This window comes from Pleuronectes platessa, chromosome 6, assembly GCF_947347685.1.
Source record: "Pleuronectes platessa chromosome 6, fPlePla1.1, whole genome shotgun sequence".
Lineage (NCBI taxonomy): Eukaryota > Metazoa > Chordata > Actinopteri > Pleuronectiformes > Pleuronectidae > Pleuronectes > Pleuronectes platessa.
In genome coordinates, this window is record NC_070631.1 from 23,758,105 (window position 1) to 23,781,993 (window position 23,889).

At 41.7% G+C, this 23,889-nt stretch overlaps 3 protein-coding genes across 3 annotated transcripts; 1 reads left to right on the forward strand and 2 right to left on the reverse strand.

The window, feature by feature from the left end:
• Positions 1 to 155: 155 nt before the first annotated feature.
• Positions 156 to 11,225, reverse strand: tmem106c (transmembrane protein 106C). The gene is made up of 7 exons (XM_053425284.1): positions 10,516 to 11,225; positions 9,883 to 9,946; positions 8,301 to 8,460; positions 3,812 to 3,952; positions 2,997 to 3,046; positions 2,484 to 2,537; positions 156 to 1,861 (listed from the first exon to the last, which is right to left on the reverse strand). The coding sequence occupies exons 1-7, from the start codon at positions 10,727 to 10,729 to the stop codon at positions 1,699 to 1,701; spliced, it is 846 nt and encodes a 281-aa protein (XP_053281259.1). The 5' UTR covers positions 10,730 to 11,225; the 3' UTR covers positions 156 to 1,698.
• Positions 5,924 to 9,803, forward strand: LOC128442717 (E3 SUMO-protein ligase ZBED1). The gene is made up of 2 exons (XM_053425286.1): positions 5,924 to 6,227; positions 6,364 to 9,803. Exons 1-2 carry the CDS (start codon positions 6,075 to 6,077, stop codon positions 6,763 to 6,765), a joined length of 555 nt encoding a protein of 184 aa, XP_053281261.1. The 5' UTR covers positions 5,924 to 6,074; the 3' UTR covers positions 6,766 to 9,803.
• Positions 11,226 to 18,951: 7,726 nt separating the features above from the next.
• Positions 18,952 to 23,724, reverse strand: LOC128442298 (PTB domain-containing engulfment adapter protein 1). The gene is made up of 6 exons (XM_053424692.1): positions 23,618 to 23,724; positions 23,364 to 23,435; positions 22,464 to 22,562; positions 22,210 to 22,347; positions 19,194 to 19,298; positions 18,952 to 19,023 (listed from the first exon to the last, which is right to left on the reverse strand). The coding sequence occupies exons 1-6, from the start codon at positions 23,663 to 23,665 to the stop codon at positions 18,952 to 18,954; spliced, it is 534 nt and encodes a 177-aa protein (XP_053280667.1). The 5' UTR covers positions 23,666 to 23,724.
• Positions 23,725 to 23,889: the final 165 nt, after the last annotated feature.

The following is a 23,889-nucleotide window of genomic DNA, read 5'->3' on the forward strand; positions in this document are numbered from 1 at the left end:
ATTAAAGATCCTCCATTTAAGAAACATTGACAGATGCCATCGTTGTTAGAGAAATAACTGAAATGATAATTTGATCATTGATCAGTGCATCTGCTGATTCATTTCCTGTTGTTGTGGTTTACAAAACACAAAAAAAGATTCCTAAAACACAGGTGTTAATTTGTCATTTTATTAATTCACAATTCCCTTTAATATATGTTTTTCAAATCAAGCACATTTTTTAAAACCCTTGTAAAATCATTCATAAATGTACAAATAGTCGCTTAAAAAGAAAAATCCAAAATATCAAATCCCTATTTCTCAGTCATTCCGTTTCCATGGTGACATGAGCCCTGTGACAAGTGACAGTATAACAGTATAAAAAGCCGATACTGTAGCAGAAGTGTTTTAATGATGAAGAGTTTCAATCTACCTCTATCAAGCAGCTGCTCCGAAATAAAGGAGTCAATATTTGAAGTGTGAAAAACAAACAGATTTACAACAAGGACATAACAGTGTAAATGTGTTAGGGTCAGACAGACCCATCGTTAGTATGTATAACAATACACACACACCGTCAGCCATGATGACAACACGCTGGTTACTGCACTGTTGAGGCCATGGGGCAGAGGACAATATATACAGATTAGGTTCGTTGGTGCAATTATATATTTAAGTGTTCAAATGGTTTTTTCTGTAGTTTCACCAGGATCGTAAATTTACATGACACCTGAAATCAAATCTAGTCTGAGAACATTATTCCTCATCCTGACCCTGAATCTAAAAATCATTGTGCTTAGACATGGAGCTGACAGGGCACTGAGATATAACTTCATCATTTAACTTTAAAAAACATTTTTGAAATATTTGATTTGTCAACCCGCAGAAACAGTTAAATAACACAACAAATAAACAACATGTGAGAGTAAGTTCAATTTTAAAGGTGCAGACACTCACTAAATGATCCCTTGCATTGAAACCAAAACAGAAGCAGCAGCAGCTGAGCTCCTCCTCTCCTTTTTTAAAAGAAAAGTCAGCAGCCTTTGCTCGACACAGTGTTACGGCACCAAAAGTCATCCAAGCGACGGTGAAGGTTCTCCCCCTGTGTTACAGTAGCAGACGGACAAAACCCTGAGGGTCCATTAAAGCTGTGGCACTTCACTGTCAGCTGGGAATGTTGGCTATTCCTTTTAATAGAGAAAGGCTTTCTCTGACATTTGTCCAGGGCCACAGAGGGCTTGTTGGCAATGACGCATTCTATTAATTCCTTTTTTGCAAATAGAGCATGTGACTAGGCAATCATCAGCTCCATTAAAACTCATTAAAACCAGATAAGTTTGTGGTGGTAGGAAATATCACAACTCCACAAATTAAAGCCAAACTGATGTTGTAAGGTCACAGAGGCTGGAATTTCACTCTGTGATGCCTAACAACAACAACCACAACAATACCACACATCTGTTGCCTAGGGGCTGTTCGACGAAAACAAATGTACAGTCAGAAAAAGATTTCACAAACATTCTCTTGACACACTCATGTTTTCAAGGAAACAGCTTCATCATTCAGTGGTGCAAGTTAACAGCAGCTTTGTGTTACCGGCTCTGGCTGGGCATAGTAGAAAGCATCGCGCAGAAGTTCTGCTGTTGGTGGTTTTCCATCCTGCAAGTTTACACCAACACCTCCGGAGAAAACGATCAGCGCAGGCCAGGGCTGCTCCACTCACAGCATGGGGGCGCTGAAGGATGTGGCAGCTGAGGAGGAGAGAGGCCCAAGGTGCTTGGCTTTCAGGTGGTGTGTGGTGTTGGAACCGCAGTCTATGTAGCGATACGCCTCCAGGCTGTTCTGGGACGTCCGCACCATGTATGAGGTTTTCACCGTCGTTCTGAAAACAAGGCGAGAGAATAGAGGAGTTAAGAGCGAGCGGCTGCACACGATGCTGCCTGCAGGTACATCACTGTACCTACAGACTAAATTCATGATGTCAAGTCAAGCTCCCCCACAGCTCTCCTAATAATCAGCAGGGGAAACAGCAGCTGCAGCTCCAGTCTATTATTTATGATTTGTTTTAACTGCAGAGACAGAATTATAGCAGGTCAATTTTAAATGATGCAGCATGATGTGATAACACTGCTGTCCGAGTAAATGTGAAACAAGAAAACTTCTCAACTACCTCTTTTCTGTTGGCAGATTTGAAATGGTTATGATAGTGCACCAGTACAAGGACGTTTACTCAGTGTTTCGGTTGCATGATACTTTCTACTTGACTCCGCTTCATTCTACTTCCTGCTAAGATCATGGAATATGTGTATGTGTACAAGTGGATTCTTTCTGTGTTGTTTGGAATTACACTGAAATGAACAAAATAAACAAAACAGTTCAGGAAGTTTAGAATTGTAGTTTGTATCTGGATACTTGTTCAAGACGAAAGTCAAAACACAACAGAAGGAATAGGGAAAAAATAAATAAGAGATAAAAGCATTTTCTCCAAGTCAACAGGGACTTACTGCACAAATATGACGATGTTGTGGACCTTGATGCTAGGCATGGTACAGAAGGCACTGAAAAGCAAAAAAAGTTTTATGTTGTTAAAATGTGCTGCTGATATTTGGGCAGCCCTGTAAACCAACTCTTGAGCAGATGAACAGAATACCTGAATCACTGTCATGAAGAAACATTACTCCACTCACATCTAACTTTGCATCGAAGACTACAACTGTATAATGTAGGGAAAGCTGTGTTACAACTGAAGGTGTGAACGTTATGTGTGTGTGTGTGGGCGTTTAGGAGGGACGGTCTAACCCAAGATGCTATTGAGCTGCATTATGGGAAATGTAGGACCCTGTGTTTCTGGAGCTTGAGCCATACTGGGGATGTCAGTTGACTAAGTCAAAGAAGGATCAATGAAAATTCACTCTACATCTACATGCTACGTTCTTGTTTAAACACTCAACAGCTAACACCAATAAACTACATGACACCAATAAATTGTTGGGATTAGTTGGAGAATCAACACTTACTAGACATAGGGTGTGCTGCTTCCAATCTCAACACTGACAGTGTAGTTTACCTGCAGGAGATTGAGAAGTTACACAACAGCAAAGCTCAAATCTGGGGCAGAGGGAGGTCACTTAATGACAAACACAGATATTCTATACGCAGCAAGATACTGGAATGAGATCATGTTTTAACCCTTACAAAATCGACACATTCCATTACATGTGTAAGTTGATAAATGCACCCCTGAAGATCAGCACATAAGAGCGTTTTAAATAATATTGTTATGGTCAGCAAAGTTCATGGAAATAGTCAAACCAAGATATGTCGTGCTATTATTCCCAGCTTCTTCAACTCCATATAAACTTGTTCTCACTCAGGATGCAAGTCTACAAATGACTCATCATGGCTGACTAATTTTCTGAAGTATAGCTGAGGACTGTAGATTTAAACAAATGCTACTCGAACAGAAGGAGATCTGTGCAGGAATGACAGTAAGCTGCAGTGTGTAAGTTCATCACAATGACAGAACACACAACATCAAGCAGTCAGTGCGGCATGGAGCTCACTGTTGTGTTTTTAATAGAGCAACAATGTAGGTACAGTTCGTGCTGGGAGCTTGTTAGTCAAACAGAGCTGACATCCTGTAGCAGACACACCTACAACCTGTTTGAAATATGATGCATTTGTTAGCATACTCTGTAACAGGACGCCCTAATGTCACAGAAGCTCTGGTGATAATATATACTATACAGACATTTACTAAGAACACAAATTGTAAAAGTATATCAAAGCTACTGTATGACAATGTGAAGTGATTGTGTACATCGTCCCGTACCTGACGCTGACCCAGTGGCAGGATGGTGGTGGCGTTGTCTAGCTGCTGTAGTCCAATCACCGTCTTCATGTAGAGGACCTGGCAGCTCACACTCTGCACCAGCACCGAGAAGAAGTTTGGGTTGCTGAAGTTCAGTGTGCTCTGAGAAAAACAGAGTGGACAGTAGGGCTGACCGATAAATCGTATTTTCATCGTCATCGCGATATGAACATGCGCGGTTAACACATCGGAAAAGATGCCTGAAACGCGATGAATAAAAATCATTTTATTTACACGCTCCATGTATTCACACCCAGCATGCGAACATTTGACCTATCAGATGGAGCCCTGGATACATGCGCCATGCATTCACACCATTTGGCTAATCAGATGAAGCAACAGCTAGCCGTCGGCGCCGGCAGCGTCCCCGGGTCCTATGTTCCCCCGGGTCCTATGTGTTCCGGAGCCACCCTCAAATTAGTTGGTGTTAATTTTGTGGCGACTGCGAGGCTATGTAACACGATGGCGGAGAAAGGAGAGAATAGCGAGGAAAATGTGGTTGACGAAGACCTTGTGGTGAAAAAGAACTGCACTTCTGCAATTTGGAGTTATTTTGGATTCCGTAGCGACGACGTGTTACAAACACAGGTACTGTGTAAAACATGCCGAACAGCTGTGGCAACTTCCAGAGGAAACACAACAAACCTCCATCACCACCTGCAACACAACCATAAAGAACTACACGAACAATTCAAAGCTAGCCAAACCACAAAACCAAAAACGGTGAGTAGCAGCAAATCTAAAACCTTGCAACAGTCCATTTCTCAGAGTTTTGCGTGCGTGACTCCTTACGAGAAAACATCCAAACGCCACGGAGAAATAACAGAGGCCATAACTCGTTATTTGGCTAAGGACATGATGCCTATAAACACAGTGACCAAAGATGGTTTTGTGAGTCTGATAAGGAAACTGGACCGAAGATACAGCATTCCATCACGCAATTATTTTTCCCAAGTCGCCATTCCAAAAATGTACGACACATGCAGGAAGACAGTGGAATCGGAACTGGGTCAAATTGAACACTACGCCTGTACCACAGATCTTTGGTCCAGTCGAACGACAGAGCCCTACATCAGCCTCACTGTACACTTCCTGGATCAAGACTTTGAACTGAAAACGCGATGTCTACAGACAGCCTACTTCCCCGGAGAACACACTGGGGAAAACATTGCGTGTGGACTACGTGAGGCTTTGACCAGCTGGAATTTGCGGGAAGAGCAGCTAGCTTGCATCACCACCGACAACGGGTCAAACGTTGTGAAGGCCACCGAACTCAACCACTGGGTCAGACTTCAGTGTTTTGGCCACAGGCTGCATCTTGCCATCGGTAAGTGTAAATTAATACATTTGCTTTACGTGGCATTATTGTTATCTATTGCCGTCTTATTTTGTAATATTATTGTTTTATTATTGTTTTTGTTATTTATTGTTATTATTTTATATTGTTTTTTGTTTTTTGAGAACCTCTGTGTCTATTGTTTTGTAACCTATTGATTTTGAGCTCATGCCTACAAGTTAAACTACTACTACATGCCACATAATGGTAGTCTGTCTAGTCCCTGAATCATTACTTTGTAATTACTGTAGTTAACTAGTATGTAGTCCCTGAATTATTACTTTGTAATAATTGTAGTTAATTATGCAGTCTCTGAATTATTTCTTTGTAATTATTAGAAAATTGTTAGATTTTGCAGTTAGGCTACAATGATTACTGGTAGGTTTTAATATTTTTTTCATGTGTTTTCCTGTCTTTCCAGAAAATGCTGTTAAAGATGACAGCCGCATTGCCCGTGCTGCTGGGCTTTGTAAAAAATTGGTGGGACATTTCTCCCACAGCTGGAAGCAGAAGATGGCACTGAAAGAAGCACAACAGGAGCACAACCTCCCAGAGCACTCACTCATCACAGAATGCCCAACTAGGTGGGGCTCGAGGCAAAAGATGATGGAGAGGATCTTGGAGCAGCGGCAAGCCATATCTAATGTCCTCTCGGCAGACCGAAAAACACGGCATCTGGTTCCCTCCTGGCAGGACCTGGATGTACTGGAGTCTGTAAACCTGGCATTACACCCTTTGCATGTATTTACTGATGCTCTTTCCGGGGAAAGCTATGTGAGTGTTTCATATGTGAAACCAGTCCTTCATCTCTTGAATACATCAGTTCTTGCAGAAAAGGAAGATGACACCAATTTAACCAAGACCATTAAAGTGAAAATCCTGGATTACATGAATACAAAGTATGATGACCCAGCAACACAAGAACTTCTGGACACTGCATCCTTCATGGACCCCAGGTTCAAGGTCAGCTACATCAGCAGCGAAAGAGTCCAAGACATCAAGACCAGGGTGATGTCAGAAATGAAAGAAACAGCACGGAAGGTAATTGGGTTATACATTTGACATGAGCACTGGTGGGATACAAGATGTCACATACTGTAATCAGATGGTGCATTATCTGAATGTGAATGGAACATGTGTATTTTTCTATGTATTCTTAATTGTCTCTCTGTTTTAGGAGGGAACACCTTCTGACAACACTGAGGCCCAAAGCATGGATCCACCCAGCAACAAGAAGGCAAAGCGATCATTGGGCAGTTTGCTCAAAACAAGTCCAGGCCCCACCACTCCCACCGCATCTTCCATGCAGCTGGAGCAAGCTCTTGAAGCTGAACTTAACAGCTACTTGCTGTCCCCCACCATTGACAGTGAGGCAGACCCTTTGGCTTGGTGGAAACTCCACCAGGTCACCTACTCAAGGCTGAGCAAACTAGCTCGGAGGTATCTTTGTATAGCTGCCACTAGTTCACCCTCTGAGAGGCTATTCAGCACATCAGGGAATGTGGTAACATGTCAACGTGCATGTTTGAAACCCAGCAAAGTCAACATGCTGGTTTTCTTGGCCAAGAACTTGCCCTAAAGAATAACTTGCCATAAGGGTAGATTTTTTTTTTCCTGATTGTATCTTGATTTAGTTATTTCAATTTTCCCCCGCATACTATAGATCTCTGCACCTTGTTAGGCGGAGTCGAGGGCCTTGATGATTGTAATGGGAGACATTAGTTATTTTAAATTGCCATGCCCATGTTTAATTTATATTTATTTAATTATTTAAGTTGTTTTCCCCCAGATATTTTTTTATTTCAAGAGTTCAATGGTTTTGTTCAGTTTAGAAGAAAATATTTTAAATAGAGCAGGGGAAATTAAACTTCGTTGGGTGTTCATGTTGTGCACTTTGTTCAATAAAAGTTAAATAAAATAATTTATTTCATTTCTTTATTCAGTGGGCATAGGCTATTCAATGTTTGGGGTCTATGTTAGCAGTGTACCTATTATAGCAGAAAGACAGGAACTGTATAGCTAATATGCACACTTCAATATTTGTTTATTTATCGCAAGTCATATCTCATCGCAATATTGAACAATGGTATCGCACATCGCAGATTTTCCTCATATCGTGCAGGCCTAGTGGACAGTGAAAAATACAAAAGAAATACTATTGTGCAACATGCTTTTGAAACCTGCCATGTTTGTTCAAAATGAAACACCACACTCCCTCTCACAACGTGAGCATTTAATACCTCACTACAAATAAACACCTAACTAATTCCAAATACCTCAACCTCTTTTACTCTTTTTGTGTAATAATTCAGAACTGCGTAGGCTAGTCTACATTTTATGTATTTATTTAAAATTTTATTTAGACTTTTTATAATTTGTGTATTTGTTAATAGTTCTGACTGTGTGGCACGGACAAGAATTCAAATTAACCCGTACCGTCTTGTACCCTTACAAATGGCAATAAACATCTATCCATCTATTTGCTTTACAAAGGAAACATCTTGCAGAGGTGCTGCGATGGATTTTATTTGCTTGTTCTGGTTAATTTTGACTAATGTGAAAGTGTTAGGGTGGCACAGTAATGCAGCTGTTAGCCCTTTTGCCTCACAGGAAGACAATTTGAATCCTGGTTTGGCCAGGGTCTTTCTGTGTGGAGTTCACATTTTGTCCCTGTGTCTGTGTGGGGTTTCTCTAGCTTCATCCTACGATCCCAAAAAACCCTGCAGGTTGAATCATTATGTTAGACCCTAAATTTGACTGTAGGTGTGAATGTGAGTATGAAAGGTTGTTTGTCTCTGTTAGGTGTCCCCTGTAATGGGATTGGCTCCAGCTCCCCCCATGACCTAACAATATAAATTGTAATCTCAAACATGACAGGGAAAAGCCCGAAATTTGCAAATGCGATGCTACCGAGTGTTTTGGGCATTTTATCTTGACATCATCAAAGTAGCTGCATCATTTTGACTAATGATTTGAAAGGATAACAAAGGAAGGAAAGGAAACACTAATCCTAATTGGTTTTTCCCACAACAAAATTAAAATTTTAGTGAGTTGAGTTTAATTCAGCATGTGTTATTCTGTGATGAGCAGCTGCAGGATGAAGAGAAAACCTACCGTCATGTTCATCAGGACCTTCTTATTGGTGTGGTCGAATTGAACTGTCACTGAGCGTATCCCATCATCCACCACGACCACCAAGCGAGGGAAGAGGAAGAAGGCGACCAGCGAAGATGCCAGGAGACAGAGCACGACTGACAAGACCACGTACAGCTTCCTACAACAAAGGAAATATAGTGAGAGATTTATCACCAGGAAAGAGATATACGTACTATGTAAAGAAAATGTGAATAAATCTGTGAAATGTCAGGGTTTTCTGAATTAACTGGACATAGCATGTGATCTGATCTTCATCCAAGTCAAAAGCGAAGACAATGCATCTACAGTCCTTAAGAGCAGCATCATCCACGACAGATTCTGACGAATTCTGGACATTTTCCGGACTTGGCCTTTCACATATCGGGAACACAGCAAGAGACTGTCCGAGTCAGATGGGTTCACAACAACAAGAACATTTCCTCAGACTTCAGGTGAGGGGGTGGCACCTGAGTGTAACATGTAGGATGGAGGACATAATGTGGGAATTCTGCTGCGGAAATCACATGTTCTTGTTGACAGCAAATCGACACCAGTGCCAGTCCTACTCGCCGAAAGCTCTTGAATCTCAGTGTCATCTTCATCTCGTTGTGTCTTCTAGTTGTGTGTCACCTCTATTTCATTCAGAGATATTGGTATTCCATCAGTTTTTTTCAATTCTTCAGTCGTGTGTTCATTCAGGAGAATATCCAGGGCCTGTCTGAAAGCAGCATATGATACTTGAAAAGACTTGGGAATTAATTGTCCCCTTGATGATGTTGAGCTGCAAAGACCCAAGGGAGAAGGAGACCCAGCCAATACTGATGCTCCCTTCAACCAACTTGACCGTTGGGATGATGTTTTCATGTTGACATGCCGCTTCCTCTTTATATCACACAGTACATATCGCTGCCTGTTCTACCCAAACAATTCAGACTTAGTTTCATGAGTCCAGATAATATCCTGATGATGTTGTTGAGTGGCACAATGCAAACTTTGGCAAACTTAGGGCAGCAGTTTCCTCTGTGGTGTTACGTCATAGATACCGTGCTCCCTGACATGATAAACAAATTCCTTTAAGCCTTAAACTCGTACTCTTCTTTTTCACCTCATAGTCTTAGCTAGCTGGGCTATTCTTTCCTTTATTAGCTCATCCAAGGAGGTTATGTTTTCATGTGCGGCAGAATCATGCAAAATGACTCACTACCTGACTGACAGACTGATGACTAAACTCTTTGTGTCTCGATTGGGTCTTCTGAGATCTCTCTTTTATGAGGTCCTGTTCACATCAGCAGATGACTCTAGATAAGTTAACTACTGACCACAGTTAGTTATTAGCTCAGGGGTTTACATATTGACCTCAACTCTTTGAATGATCATGAAGCAGATGCATTAAATGCTGAAAACAACAATACAATGCGTGTTGTTACTTTGATTCGATTAGAGATTGTGTTAGTAACTCAGATGAAGATATGACCACTTTTTGAAGGAAAATTAAACATGATTGCAGATTAAATCAAGTGTTCCATTACATTTTCAGATCACTGGGTAACTTGCTACTTACGTTCTTTGGGGCTGCAGTCTCTGGTCACTGTACGGGATCAATGCAACCAGCTCATTGACTTGATCTATCAGGAAAGAGATAACAGGTCAGCTCAGAATACGTGTGCACCAGTCTGTGTTTCATCAAGTCACGCTGCTTACACAGCTCTTTGTCACTGCACCAGTTTAAACAACAGACCAGCCCATTAAACATGAACTGAAGCATGAAGGTGAGGGTACACCTTTGTGCTATTTGATGTACAAACTGTTTGCACATAATCAAACTGAGAGAGCGTGGTTTCATCGAACAAACTGTACACCAAAACTCACTGGATAGTCTATATGTTTAATATTTAAATGTCTTTTCACTCATTGTTACAGACCAGGGTTCTCAAAGTGGGGTTCTCAAAGTGGGGTTCACACCCATCAAGGACCCCCCCCCCCCCCCCCCCAAGGGTCCTTGATGGGTGGCAGGGGTCCCAAACAGAAAGGGCAGTATTAATTTCACTACATGTTTGAATGTTTTGGTCTGAATATCATGTGCTTCCGGTAATAAGACATGACAACTCTGTCAAATGGATGCCCGGGGTCAGTTAGGGGTCCTACCTTCAACTATACATTATATTTGCCGCTTCCATGGTCTCCACTCACTCACCTGACGGGATTCGTCCGGTGCCCTGACATGTCGGACACGTTATGCTGTCCTTCCCGGTGAACTCCACGTACGGGAACTGGGCAATGTCCTCCCGCCGGTCGTGGCCGTCCAGAGAGTCATCGTCGGAGCCCCTGTCCTCTCCCTGTCCCCCGGAGCTCGGTCTCTCCAGGAGCGGCGACAAGCTGCTGCCGCTTCGCGAACATCGCGTCCCCATGGCGCCTCGTCACCCCGCTGGGTAGAGCCACCGTTTCCAGCGTAAACTCTACGAACAGTGTACAGCCCGCTTGATGGTGGGGACTACGACTCGTTCAGCCCGGAGACAGAAGTGGACACAGACGGACTCAGGAGCAGCAGGACACAGAGCAACACGTCTCCATGGTAAAGTAGCTGACACACGCAGACTCGAGCTAACTCCGGAGCGTAAACTAGCTCTAAGCTAGCCCGGGCTAGTTTGCTAGAAAGTGTTCAACAAGTTAGCAGTTGGCTGCCAGTCGGCTGTGTGCAGCGTTAGTTAGCTCCGCCGAGCAAACTTTCCTCACGTCTCTCAGACGAAACGAATCCACGCTTCCATCGCACGGTCCTGTTTATTTACACAGCGCTGGTCCCATGTACGACATTGTGGGTCATCCCATTTACAGCTGTAGGGCTCGTCCTGCTGCTGTCACACGGACACCGAGGTGCTGCCTTCACGTGCCCTACGTACCGCCGCCTTCAGTTAAACTTCCAAATGTTTAAACCGAACTCGCTTGTGTCAGCTTCACATGGCGCTTGGTGTGATTTAGAAATACAAAAACGAAACACAGTAAACCACCAACGCGTCATAGTGTTATTACCATAAGTAGAATACACAAAATATTCATATTCAGAGTCGCTGAGAGATTCGCAATCTGCGTCAATTTTGTTTTCCATGTGGCATCGCAGAACATTTTGTTCTGAGCTCCTACAACGAAAAAATACTCACATTAATTCTGATACCGTGAAGGCATCATTGGTGTCATAGAGGTGTGCGTAGGCAGAAAGATAGATAGTTATGTGCTCTATCAATCCCAGCTGGGATTTTCAAAAAAATAACATTGATAAAACAAACCATTCAGAAATGTATCACATTATTTATTAAAGAAATCATTATTATTTGTTATCATTTATGCAATTATTTTCCCAGCAAAACACATTAAGTCTTCCTTCCACAGATTTGATCTCATCTTTCTAACTCATTTAACCCCCTCTAGGCGAGCTAAAATGATGTCAGTAAAATTTACACATTTCCATTAATTCAGGACGTTTCCTAGCAATGGAAATGATCAAAATGTCTTCAGGACAAATGGCAGTGAAAATATGATTGTTTTCTAAGGAGTTGTCTTGTGTCTCACTTTACCCCAGCTTAGGGGTAAAATGAGACAGACCAGAGAAATCAAGGGGGTAAAGTGATCCACTTACTTTTTCCTTTTTAAAACTACCATAACAACACATGTTGTAATAGTTAAAATCCTGACAGCTGGATTGACAATCACACATTCCTAAACTAACATCGGACTAGTAACAGAATCATGGGGATTGGTCAATTAAGCACATGTGATTATTATGATTCATGTGATCTCTTGCACACCCTAGCTTACCTGCACATTGTTTCTCTGTCCAATTGGCAGGGACAGGGATATTGTTTTTCTCTGCGTATTCAAATGCCAGTTCACTGGAGCAAGGCCATGGAACTGGTCAGCTAGTTGTTTCAAGTGTTTGGCAAGCTCCTCCTCCATCTCATCTGTGAATATTCTCTTTACCTCAGCTACTGCACCCCAGGCTACTGATTTTACTTTCCCTTTCTCTTTTTTATTTATGAATCTTTTGAGGGTTGTCTTGTCAATATTTCTATCCCTTCCAGCTTTTCTTAAGGACTTCTTTCCTTTCATGACCTCAGCGGCTGCACTCTCCATCTCTGCGAGGGGTGTTTGGTCCCAGGTTGTCTTCCTGGTGTAGTTTCTTTGCATGATGGCTTTTCTACAAAGTTTATGACATTAAAAATAAAACATGTAATGTAATATTACACTAAAATATGTTTAAGACTAAATTTAACTTGTGCTTCACAGCCAACATTTTAGAAAAAACATCTCTTAGCAATTCAGGCTAATCTTCAGCTAGCATCAATCACATGGTTAATATGTTGGAAGTTCATCAACATGTATGATATACGTTTTCTACCTGATTCAATTTGTTTTGACACAACAGTTGATTAAGTTCAAAGCAAAAAAAATTTTTTGTGAAAAAACATACTTACAACACCACCAGCACCAACTTCTCCTTTATGGCAAGGGGGGAATGGGAGGGGCTTGAAAACATAATGCATAAACCAACTTGTTCTTGGAGGAAATTCAGTAAATAAACCTGCAACTCCACCGCCGGCAGCTGACAAACAGCACGTGTGAAAAACAGACAACAGACACACAGCTGATCTGCAGTGGTTTGGCGACCACAGCTGGAGAATATAGTCTAGATTTTCAACATCAAAGATTTCAGACTGAATCAAAGCTAATAATTGCATCCTCATTTTCCTCATCCTGTTCTTCATACAGCATCTTTATGCTCCATAAACTGTAAGTCTGAAATGATTGCAGTCAGCCATACTCTGGATAAAGAGTATTTTCAAATGTATATGAATCAGTCTATTGACTACATACTGTGATATTTTGAGTTTTATTTAGTTGATCTAGCTGGGGTTAGGTAGCAATATAATAAGTTAGCTAGCTAACAGCTAGTTAGTATTGCACTTTTTTCTCTTTCTTACTAGTAATGAATTGTAAAAAGAGACTGGAATGCATCAGATGTGCAAAGGCAACTGTGTGAAGAGATGATAGGTGTTCCTTAATGAAAACATACTGTATGATTATACTGTACTTTGTTCATAATGAAAGAGAGGAAAAGGGGAAAAAAGGAAAATAGTGATTTGTGCTTATCAAAACAAAATATTTCATGAATACTTATAATTACTAAATGATAAACTACATTTATTTCAAACATTGCATGAAATGCATGAAATATCACAGGAAATTAATACAGGTCATTTTTGACCCATGTCGTGCATTAGAAGGGTAGTGATGTAAAAAGTTACAAAGGAAAAATTTAAATAAGGATTTGTGATGCCTAAAAACAAGTTAAATGGGGAATACCTGAAATACTGAATTATGAAATTCATTCACTGCAAAGATATAGAACAGGAAAAACTGAGCTGGGTCCCTTTTGACCCATGTTGTGTATCAAAGGATTAAGCTGAAAGAACAACACTTGTTGAGACTTACTATTTAACTCCACCCATGCTTTATTTAAAAGAACACTTCTAAGGATTATAGATTCATAGATTCATTTGATGCAATGAGGATCTTAGGAGAAAAAAGAGCGTTTTTGACCTCTTTAGATTAGTCCTTTATTTAATGATAATGATAGCACAACCGACTGCCAAAGAGAGGTAACCTAGCTTTACAGCATTAATTCAAGCTGCTAATACTGGAGAAATTTGCCCTTTTCTTGGTACTTGTCAGGATATTTGTCAGTGGAACCACACACAACGACTGTGAGCCAACGTCAGACACAAGAGAAACTTCTTTAGAGTAACTTTGACTGTCACAACACGAGAATACTCAACAACAACTTTTGTACACAGCACTAGAAGAAAATCTTCGACAGAAACCGTCTTACTACACTGCAGCATCTGTTAATCGACATGGAGAAGTTCAACAGCATGCACAAAATGTTGAAGGCCCTCGACCGAGGCCTCAAGGACTTGAAGAGGGAGAACCAGGAGCTGGCATCTGAAAACGGTCGCCTGAAGAAGCTGGAGGATAACAGCGCCCGTCTGAAGGAGTTGGAGGGAGTAAATGCCCGGCTGCAGGCTGAAAATGCCAGGCTGAAAGAGCTGGAGATAGAACAGACCAGACTGAAGGAAAATTCTGGTCTGGCAGAAGCTGGAAATGCCTCGTTGAAGGAACTGGAGGTGGGAAACGCTCGTCCAGAGGAGCTGGAGACTAAAAACGCTCGTCCTGAGGTCCTGGAGGCTGAAAAGGAGACAGAGGCTGAAAATGCCTGGATTAGGGAGCAGGAGGCTGAAAACGACCATCGTGAAGAGCTGGAGGCAGACAATGCCTGTTTGGAGGAGCCTGAGTCTGATACCCCACAGCTGAAGGAGTTGGTGGCTGAAAACGCCTGTCTGGAGGGGCTAGATGTAGGATATGCCAGGCTGAAGGAGCCAGATGCTAAAACCGACCTTCTGGAGCTGGAGGCTGAAAAGGAGACAGAGGCTGAAAATGCCTGGTTTAAGGAGCAGGAGGCTGAAAACGACCATCGTGAAGAGCTGGAGGCAGACAATGCCTGTTTGGAGGAGCCTGAGTCTGATACCCCACAGCTGAAGGAGTTGGTGGCTGAAAACGCCTGTCTGGAGGGGCTAGATGTAGGATATGCCAGGCTGAAGGAGCCAGATGCTAAAACCGACCTTCTGGAGCTGGAGGCTGAAAACGCCTGGATGGAGGAGATAGTGGCTGAAAACGCTTGTCCAGAGGTCCTGGAGGCTGTAAAGGAGACAGAGGGGGACAACGTCAGACTGAAGGAGCTGGAGGCTACACATGTTCGTCCAGAGGACCTAGAGGCAGAAATCATCGAGGTGAAGGAGCTTGAGTCTGAAAGCGCTCATCTGGAGATGCACAATACTGAAAACTCCTTGCTCGAGGAGACAGAAGCTGAAATTACCTGTCTGGAGGGCCTGGAGGCAGAAATTACGCGTTGTAAGATGTTGGAGGCTGAAATCGCCTTGATAGCGGGGCTTGAGGCTGTAAACGCCCGTCAGGAGGAGCTGGATAATAAAAGGACCTGTCTGGAGGAGCTGGAGGCGGAAATTACGCGTTTGAAGAAGTTGGAGGCTGAAAACGCCCGGATGAAGCAGCTTGAGGCTGTAAATGCCCATCTGGAAGAGCTGGACGATGAAAACGCTTGTCTGTCGCAGCTGGAGGCCGCAATTACATGTCTGGCCAGGCTGGAGAAGACAGAAGCTGGAAATGCCTGGTTGAATGAGCTGGAGGCTAAAAACGCTCGTCCTGAGGTCCTGGAGGCTGAAAAGGAGACAGAGGCTGAAAATGCCTGGTTTAAGGAGCAGGAGGCTGAAAACGCCCATCTTGAAGAGCTGGAGGCAGACAAAGCCTGTTTGGAGGAGCCTGAGTCTGAAACCCCACAGCTGAAGGAGTTGGTGGCTGAAAACGTCTGTCTGGAGGGGCTAGATGTAGGATATGCCAGGCTGAAGGAGCCAGAGGCTAAAACCGACCTTCTGGAGCTGGAGGCTGAAAACGCCTGGATGGAGGAGACAGTGGCTGAAAACATCAGACTGCAGGAGCTGGAGGCTATAACCAACCGGCCTTCTTTGGAACTTTGGCCCTCCGTGTTTTCAGTGGCATTGCTGCGACGCCTCAAACCCCGACTCCATTTTTGAGTTTTCAAGGCGGCAGTGATGACAGGTGGCGTGTTTCAGGTTGCGTCAAACCCTCCTGGTATGGGGGAGACTCAGGGTTTTTGGGATAATGAAATTGAATAGCCTACTGAATATAAATTTCAGTTAATGAACTTACACTCTTATTTTTGAATGGATGCTAATTTTAAATATATATTTTATTAAAACTCATGTACCCCCTGGAGTGCCTTCACGTACCCCAGGGGTATGCGTACCCCAATTTGAGAACCACTGGAATAGGGTATATCAGAAGAATCTGGCCTTAAAATGTATGTCCAACTCAAACCAGCAAAGGGATATCTGGGAGAGATCGAGTCAAAGGCTATGAGAGCAACCTTCTAACTTTGGTGCCACTTCCAACTCTGTGCTTCTGTCATTTTTTCCTTTTTTGCTTTTTTTGCTTTCTAACTGTCTATTCAAGAGACAGTTGGTGGTGTAGTATTTATAAAACTGTCATAGTATCTCAAGTCATAATTATGAGACCTATGATTTTAATTTTCTTCATCACAGTGGCAGAAATGGGCTTCCATAGCACACAGACAAATGCTTGGTTACTCAACAGGATTAAGACTGTAGTCACAGTAATGATTAAAGTCATGTTTACGCCATTCTCCTTATGTCTATGTCGCCTAAAGCTTAAATGTGAACGTTAAACTTTGTTAGACAAATAAATAACTTTTGTTAACAACCCAAATTACTCTGCCACCTGAGCCACCTGAGCCACTATCACTTGTCTATGATGAAAAAATAATATTCTGCTAAGTTTTTCAAAATGATGTAACTCATGGAGTTGTGCCGGTGCATGCATGTGCACCACATCTGCAAGGAGGCGATAATGAGGTGCTGAAAATGCCAAGGCTCATACAGCCATGGTGATGTGTAGCAAAAGAAAAATAGCACCACAAAATACACGCAGTACACACGGGAAGGCAATCTTAGTCTTTCCTGGTTTTCATTACAGTTAATATGAGTTGAAAATGAACAGTGAGGGGCTGTAAAGCAGATTTCCATAACCTCCAGGGGCTTTCCACCTCTGAATACAAGGATAAAGGAATCCATAACTAGAACATGGATCATGTTTCTATAAATTCAAATAAGACTTAAAGCCTGTGATAGACAGATCATCCTCACAGACCACCGTACTGCACCTGGAAGTTTTTTTCCCATACATCCTTAGAATTTTGAAAATTGCTCTTCATACATGTCAACTCAAATATAAATATAGTCCCTGGATTTAGCTCACTATATTGTTGCAAGTGGGTGAGATTTTGTTCAAACAGTAAAAGATATGTTGGTTTGTCGATTTTGTCTGTAAACACAAGACCAGGAAGAAGATGATGATGTCCTGCAGCCTCAACAGAAGAATCTGAAATACTTTATTGATCCCAGGGGTGTGTTTATTACAATAGTTCCATGCAAGAGTAGAAATGTAAGCATATAAAGATTTTAAAAAAGTAATAATAAAATTAAATGAGCGTTAGGGGAATGTATAGTCAGGAGTTCTCTGCACAGACTTGATGCAGATACATTTCATAGTTTAATTAAGAACTCCCTGGATGTTGATTCATCTACAGCCAATTGCATCGTAATGTTGTACGTCAGTAAGAGAAACTGTTAATAAATTCAGCTTGTTTTATCGGGTTGAACTGTCCATATGGTCACCCAGCAGATGTAATTTCACTCTATATATTTAATCTTATAACAGTTTTGTCAGTTCTGCTACAGCGACACACTCATTTTCATAAAAGTTTAAACTAACAATTTAGTAGCACTTACATGGCACATACTTATAGCACTTTGTAGTTTGGCTTCCTTGAAGAAATGGAACTTTCTTGATTCTTGTTCTGGTTTTTGTACCCTCATGGTTGAATATACTTATTGTAAGTCGCTTTGGATAAAAGCATCAGCTAAATGAAATGTAATAATGTAATGTAATGCAGGCATGGGAGATCCCGCCCTCCCTGTGGAGTAACGGATACACTGCACAGTTTCATCTCCTCAATAGAATTAGACCTCTCTTCTCAAAACACCTGTTTTGTGGAATCTTTGTCATTGACTTATCTGTCCTTGTGGAAGTGAGCTACCTCCCTGCCTATGTTATCGCTACAAGGCTGGTTCTTGCATTGCGCTTGTTTCGCTTGGTATCTAGCTGCATCACATCGCATCAGTTTAGCCAAGCAAATGACCAGCACATTAAGCTTGCCAACTGGTCTCCCCCTCTCCGCCAGGGTTTAGCAGAGCTAACAGGAGTCTATTTAGGCTGCTAACAATCACGGCAGTTTCACAGACCAAATGTGGCGGCATAGACTTCAGGCTGCAGTCTTTTTGACTGTGAATCGAGAGCAACTTCTCCCACCATCTAAGAACATACTGGTGACGAAAAATGCCTTTTCCAGCATGATGGAGCACCTTGCCATAAGGCAAAACTGATAACTAAGTGGCTCAGGGAACGAAAACCTAGACATTTGGGGTCCATGGCCAGGAAACTCCCCAGCCCTTAATCCCATTGAGAACTTGTGGTCAACCCTCAAGAGGCGGGTGGACAAACAAAAGCCCTCAAATTCTTACAAAACTCCAAGCATTGATTATGCAAGAATGGGCTGCCATCAGTCAGGATGTGGCCCACAAGTTAATTGACAGCATAAATAATCAGATTAATTCTGATACCGTGAAGGCATCATTGGTGTCATAGGTGTGCGTAGATAGATAGATAGATAGATAGATATAGATGTGCTTTATCAATCCCAGCTGGGATTTTCTAATAAATAAGATTAATAAAACAAACCATTCAGAAATGTATCACATTATTTACTACAGAAATCATTATTATTTATTATCATTTATGCAATTTTTTTCCACCAGCAAAAAACAATTACGTCTTCCTTCCACAGATTTGAACTTGTCTTTCCTTTTTCTTTGTTAGACAATTGCTTGAATTCTTTTTTTCATTGCATTCAAACAAACAAGTCATTTTGTCCTGCGAGCTTCTTCTTCAGCTCAGTGTTCTCTCTCTGCAGCACTTTATTCTGAAGAAGAGCGGGAAAGAGGAAACAGTTGTAAAGAACTGGACGTATATTAAATTTGATAGACTAAAAAATATGTTCATAACAAAACAAAATAAAGCTCAAACAATAGCAAAGTGATATGAGGAGGCTTTAAGACAGTGACTCTTTATCCCTGAATAAATGGAGCTAACCTTATGTCTGAGCGCCTCCACTATCAGATCTCGTCCTCCCTTGACGCTCTCCTCTTTCTTAGATGCTCGGAACGCATCTCCAATCAATGAGACCAGCACATGACTCTGAAAAAAGAATATATTATTACTGTATATTTATTAAATAATAATTATAAGTACAATTACAGATGAATTACACATGACTACTTTCTTCATTAAAATACATTTATTATATGTATGTGTGTCGTAGACTTATTCCCACTATACAGAAAAAGAAGAACTCCCTACATCAGCTACACGAGCTTGCACACTACAAAAGAAAAGGGGCATAGGGAGAGGCGGGTGCTGGAGACAAAACTGCAGCAGGAGACAACTCCAACTATGGGACTGAGCTGCAGAAAGGTGGAGGCTGAGATGAGCTGGAGCAGAGAGAAAAGGTGGAGAAGCACTTACCTCACCCACTCATTCCCTCCTTGCCCCCGCCTCCCTCACCCTTTTCCTACTCCTCAAAACAAATCCCTCCCCTGTTCCCCTTTTGCACATATTATAAATAATTAAATGATGTGAATGTTGTATGTTAAATTTTGTGAATAAATATAACTAGTACAGTAACATCTACCTCTCTCTTTCTGAATATAGATACAGAATTCATGGCCCTGATCAATTAGGGCCATGAATACTCCAAAAATTTGGAGTGAAACAAATCAGTGTGATTCATTTACCGGTAGTTTGCTACTGTTCATAGCAACAAAGCACAGCAACAGAAGACAAACAATGTTTCTTAACTTTTTTATATTTGGTCTTATCTATATATTAATACATTAATAATCTGACTTTATTTAGGGTCTCAGCATGGTAGAGAAAACAAATACTAGACATTTAGAACGGCGCTGCATACATATTAAGATCAAATATATTAAGAAGCATTTATTTGTCCCAAACACATGCACAGACATGCACAGGCACACTCATGCAGGTAGAGAAATTTGACCTCTGCTTTTAACCCATCTGGTGCAGGACACACACAGAGCAGTGAGCGACCATGTACAGCGCCCGGGGAGCAGATGTTGGGGGAGTAAGATGCCTTGCTCAGTGGCACTAGACAGGGTAGGGAGAATCCTTGGATTTTTGGACATTACATGTCATTTAGCTGACGCTTTTGTCCAAAGTGACTTACAATTAGTACGTTCAACATTTATGAGGGGCCATTTAGGGGTTCAGTATCTTGCCAAGGACACTTCGGCATGCAGATGGAGAAGAGTGGGGTTTGAACCGGCAGCCTTCTTGTTGGAGAACCACCACTCAAACCACTAGGCCACACCGCCACCACAGATCAATCCAGGTTTGTCTTTTTGTTGTTTCTCCGTGGAGTCGAACCAGAGACCTTTTCTGCCCACAGTCCAAGTTTCTGCCACTAGTCCACCGCCTCTCCTCAGCTCTTCATCTGAATTCATCACTAATTGGGTGTCAAACTAAAGCTATAACCAAGTTTAACAGCGTTTTAAAAGAATACAAATTCCATGAGAAAGAACGGGGAGGAATGACATTTAAAGTAAAGGCCTAGAATGTAGGGCTAACATTTACATAAAGGGCCTGAAATTTAGATTTATTTAGTGCAGTGCCCAGGGCATTATCTTAAGTGCAGTGTCAGGTCCATCAGTTGAGGCTGACAGCTATTCCAGCTTTCAGCTTTCTTCTGAGCAAGTTACCGAATGTCCACAGGTGCACCAAAAAATCTGTCTCTAAGCCGTGCTCTCAGATACATGGTCCGTGTCCTTCCCTTTGTCAATGTGCCCTTGGACCCATGTACCGAAATGACTTAATTTGCAGATGAAAAGCATAGAAAACAAACACTAGCAGACTGTGAAAAGGCTCTCCACTTGAACAAGGGGAACTATAAAGCACTATGCAGAAAAGTGACTTTACGACTTGGATAACGTTTTACATCTGTCTTGCGACCAGGTCAACTACAGCTAACCGCTTGTTGTCTAGACCTGCTCATTAAAAAAAATAAACATCTCTTTTTACAATATGGGTCTTTTAAAGATCAGCAGTGCATTTAAAGACATGTTTATCTTTCAGGGGAAACTGTTTCTTGACTCACTGTTGGGGAAATTGTAAATTACAGCCAAATTGTGTAACAGATGACAGCATCAGGTTTTTTCAGTGGCCAATCCATATTCTCACATTTGAATTACATTTTCAATAGGGCCTCGCTGTCTGTCAGTGCCTGTCGGTGCTAGGGCCCTAAGTACAAGTACCTCAACGTAAAAATGTGCAAAATAGCAGGCTTCCTGTTGCATTTTTCTAATTGCACCTACTTTTTTTTTTGTTTGTCTGGTCATGATACACCTGTGTATCGATTTTTGTGAAGATCGGTCAATGTGAACATGTTCCGGGGGTCTCGGGGGGCACTGTTGAGCCATTTTGCCACGCCCATTTAAAATTCCTCCAGTATACGTACATTTTCTCCACTTTCAAATTTTCGGCAAATTTTGATACGAATTTGAGCATGTTAAAGCCCTCAAAAAGCCAATTAATTTACCTGAAAAATAATAATAATCCTTACAATTTCAATAGGGCTTCACTGTCTGTCAGTGCCTGTCAGTATTCCGGCCCTAATAATAACATTTATTTTCCATAGATGATGATATTAAAATACACATTCATGGAAATGAGTTAAAAACCAGGCATTAGAAGGCGTTCCTATAAAATAGGTTATAAGCAATGATAAATGATAAAGTGCTGGTAAATCTAATCTCCTCAGACCAGAATGCAAAAGTTACCCTAAATTACCAGCCTTGATTTAGGAAGTACTAGTAAGTGTTGGTTCGAAATTCTTGTATTACATTTTGGAGTTATAACTGGGGGGACAAACCATGCTGAGTTTAAAAAAGTTATTAACCGGATCTTAAAATCAATCCTAACTGACAGCCATTGAAGGGAGGCGAGCACTGAAGAGATATGGGCCCTACGCTTGGTGTTGGTTAAAACGCGACCAGCAGCGTTGTGCACAAGCTGATACCAAGATACTCACAAACTTCTTGCTCTGGAACAGATAACAGTGGTACGTGTCGGCTGCAGGGTGTCTGGCCACGAAGCCGAAGACTTTGTGTGAGGACGGCAGGACGGCACAGAAGGAAACGGTGGAGAGAGGACACGGGTACAACAGGAACTGAGGGTATAGGAAAGATAAAGTAAAGTCGTCAAGTGATGAGTCAAGGCCAAAGTTAGCAAGATCTTTAATCAAGTTTTATGCATCTTCTGATTGGTTTGATAAGCGGTACACACCTTGGTTTTGTTTTCCAATATGTCTATCTCACTTAGGGACAGGAAGAGGTGGACTTTGCTCTTCTTGGCTGCCTTTTCTGTGGAGTACGGATCAGGCGTCTAGAAGAGAGAGGCGCAGAGAAGGAGCCATTATGTCCTGCTTGTCACTGAATCTCAGTATAAAACAAGTAGAGTCCAGAAAAATATATAAATATATTAAATATATTAACTTTTCATCTAGCGCTACCATGAGGTTTTTTTTTATGTCTCAATATCTTTTAGATGGATTTGCAAAAACATGGATACAGACTTTCATGGTACCCATAACATTTATCAAAAAATGACTTCGGTGTTCCTCAGACTTTTTATCTAGTGCCACCATGATGTTGAGTTTTTTTTTTTACTTTTGTTAGCTTCAATATATCTCCTCGATGGATTTTTTTACTTTTGTTAGCTTCAATATATCTTCTCGATGGATTTGCCAGAAATGGATAAAGACTTTCATGGTACCCAGAGGATCAATCTAAATTAACCTCGTGGTGATAGTGGAAAGGTTTGTGAATCAGCAAAGTCATTTGGAATTATCGTCTGGGTATCATTAAAGTAAACGTCTCAGCAATTAATAGACGGTTTGCCGTAACATTTGGTGGAGACCTTCATGGTTCCCAGGGGATGAATCTAAACGAACCTGGTGGTGACTCCCGGTTCTCTGTTTCTTTGTAGTTTTTTGGGGGGCTCTTCCCACAATCAATCAATTTGGAATCATTCTCTGGGCACCATGAATGTCTGTATCCATTAATTTTGTCCTCCAGTAGATATTGAGATAATTCAGTCCGTACCTAAGTGGTGGACAGGCAGAGCCACAGACTTGCTGTGCCATGATACCGGCATGGTTAAAAGGGAAATACAGCTGCGACTGACCTGGAGACTAAGAGCTGCTTCCTCCAGGATCTGTACTCCATCGGGGCGAACTACCTCAACCCGCCCAAGAAACTGGAGTTTTCAGAGAGAAACACAGAATAACCTTTATTTAAACAAGATGTTTTAGTACAAAATGCTGTATATAAGGTGTGTGTATGTACATTTGACTTACATAGCTACAGGAATGAGCTATATCACAGAAAGAACACCACATTGTCCAACTGACGCAACTAAAGTGTCAAAACTCTATTTACCTTCACTCGAAAGGAGATCTCATTGTTGTCTTCTGAAGTGTCGCTCATCTCGACACGCGTCACACACACCTGGTCTTTGTCAGTGAAACATCAACACATTAAAAACCAACATTAAGAGCCACCGAAATATATCTGAATCAGCTCAATGAGACAACATACCTTTGTAAATGTGCTATTACCAGACAGGATCCTGTTCTTTCTGAATAATAAAGCAATGGGTGTAAAGTCTATTGGAGTTAATCAGTTACCTGCAGGTCTTCCTTATTGCATCT

Excerpts from the sequence above, each read along its gene's own strand:
- LOC128442717 (XM_053425286.1), top strand. The coding sequence starts at position 6,075 with ATGAATACAAAGTATGATGACCCAGCAACACAAGAACTTCTGGACACT. Across the intron at positions 6,228-6,363 it reads TGAAAGAAACAGCACGGAAG|GAGGGAACACCTTCTGACAA; the intron begins GTAATTGGGTTA and ends TCTCTGTTTTAG.
- LOC128442298 (XM_053424692.1), bottom strand. The coding sequence starts at position 23,665 with ATGAGCGACACTTCAGAAGACAACAATGAGATCTCCTTTCGAGTGAAG. Across the intron at positions 23,436-23,617 it reads AGATCTCCTTTCGAGTGAAG|TTTCTTGGGCGGGTTGAGGT; the intron begins GTAAATAGAGTT and ends TGAAAACTCCAG. Across the intron at positions 19,299-22,209 it reads TGTTCCAGAGCAAGAAGTTT|AGTCATGTGCTGGTCTCATT; the intron begins GTGAGTATCTTG and ends TTCTTTTTTCAG.
- tmem106c (XM_053425284.1), bottom strand. The coding sequence starts at position 10,729 with ATGGGGACGCGATGTTCGCGAAGCGGCAGCAGCTTGTCGCCGCTCCTG. Across the intron at positions 8,461-9,882 it reads AGACTGCAGCCCCAAAGAAC|GAAGCTGTACGTGGTCTTGT; the intron begins GTAAGTAGCAAG and ends CCTTTGTTGTAG. Across the intron at positions 3,953-8,300 it reads AGGTCCTGATGAACATGACG|AGCACACTGAACTTCAGCAA; the intron begins GTAGGTTTTCTC and ends TGTTTTTCTCAG.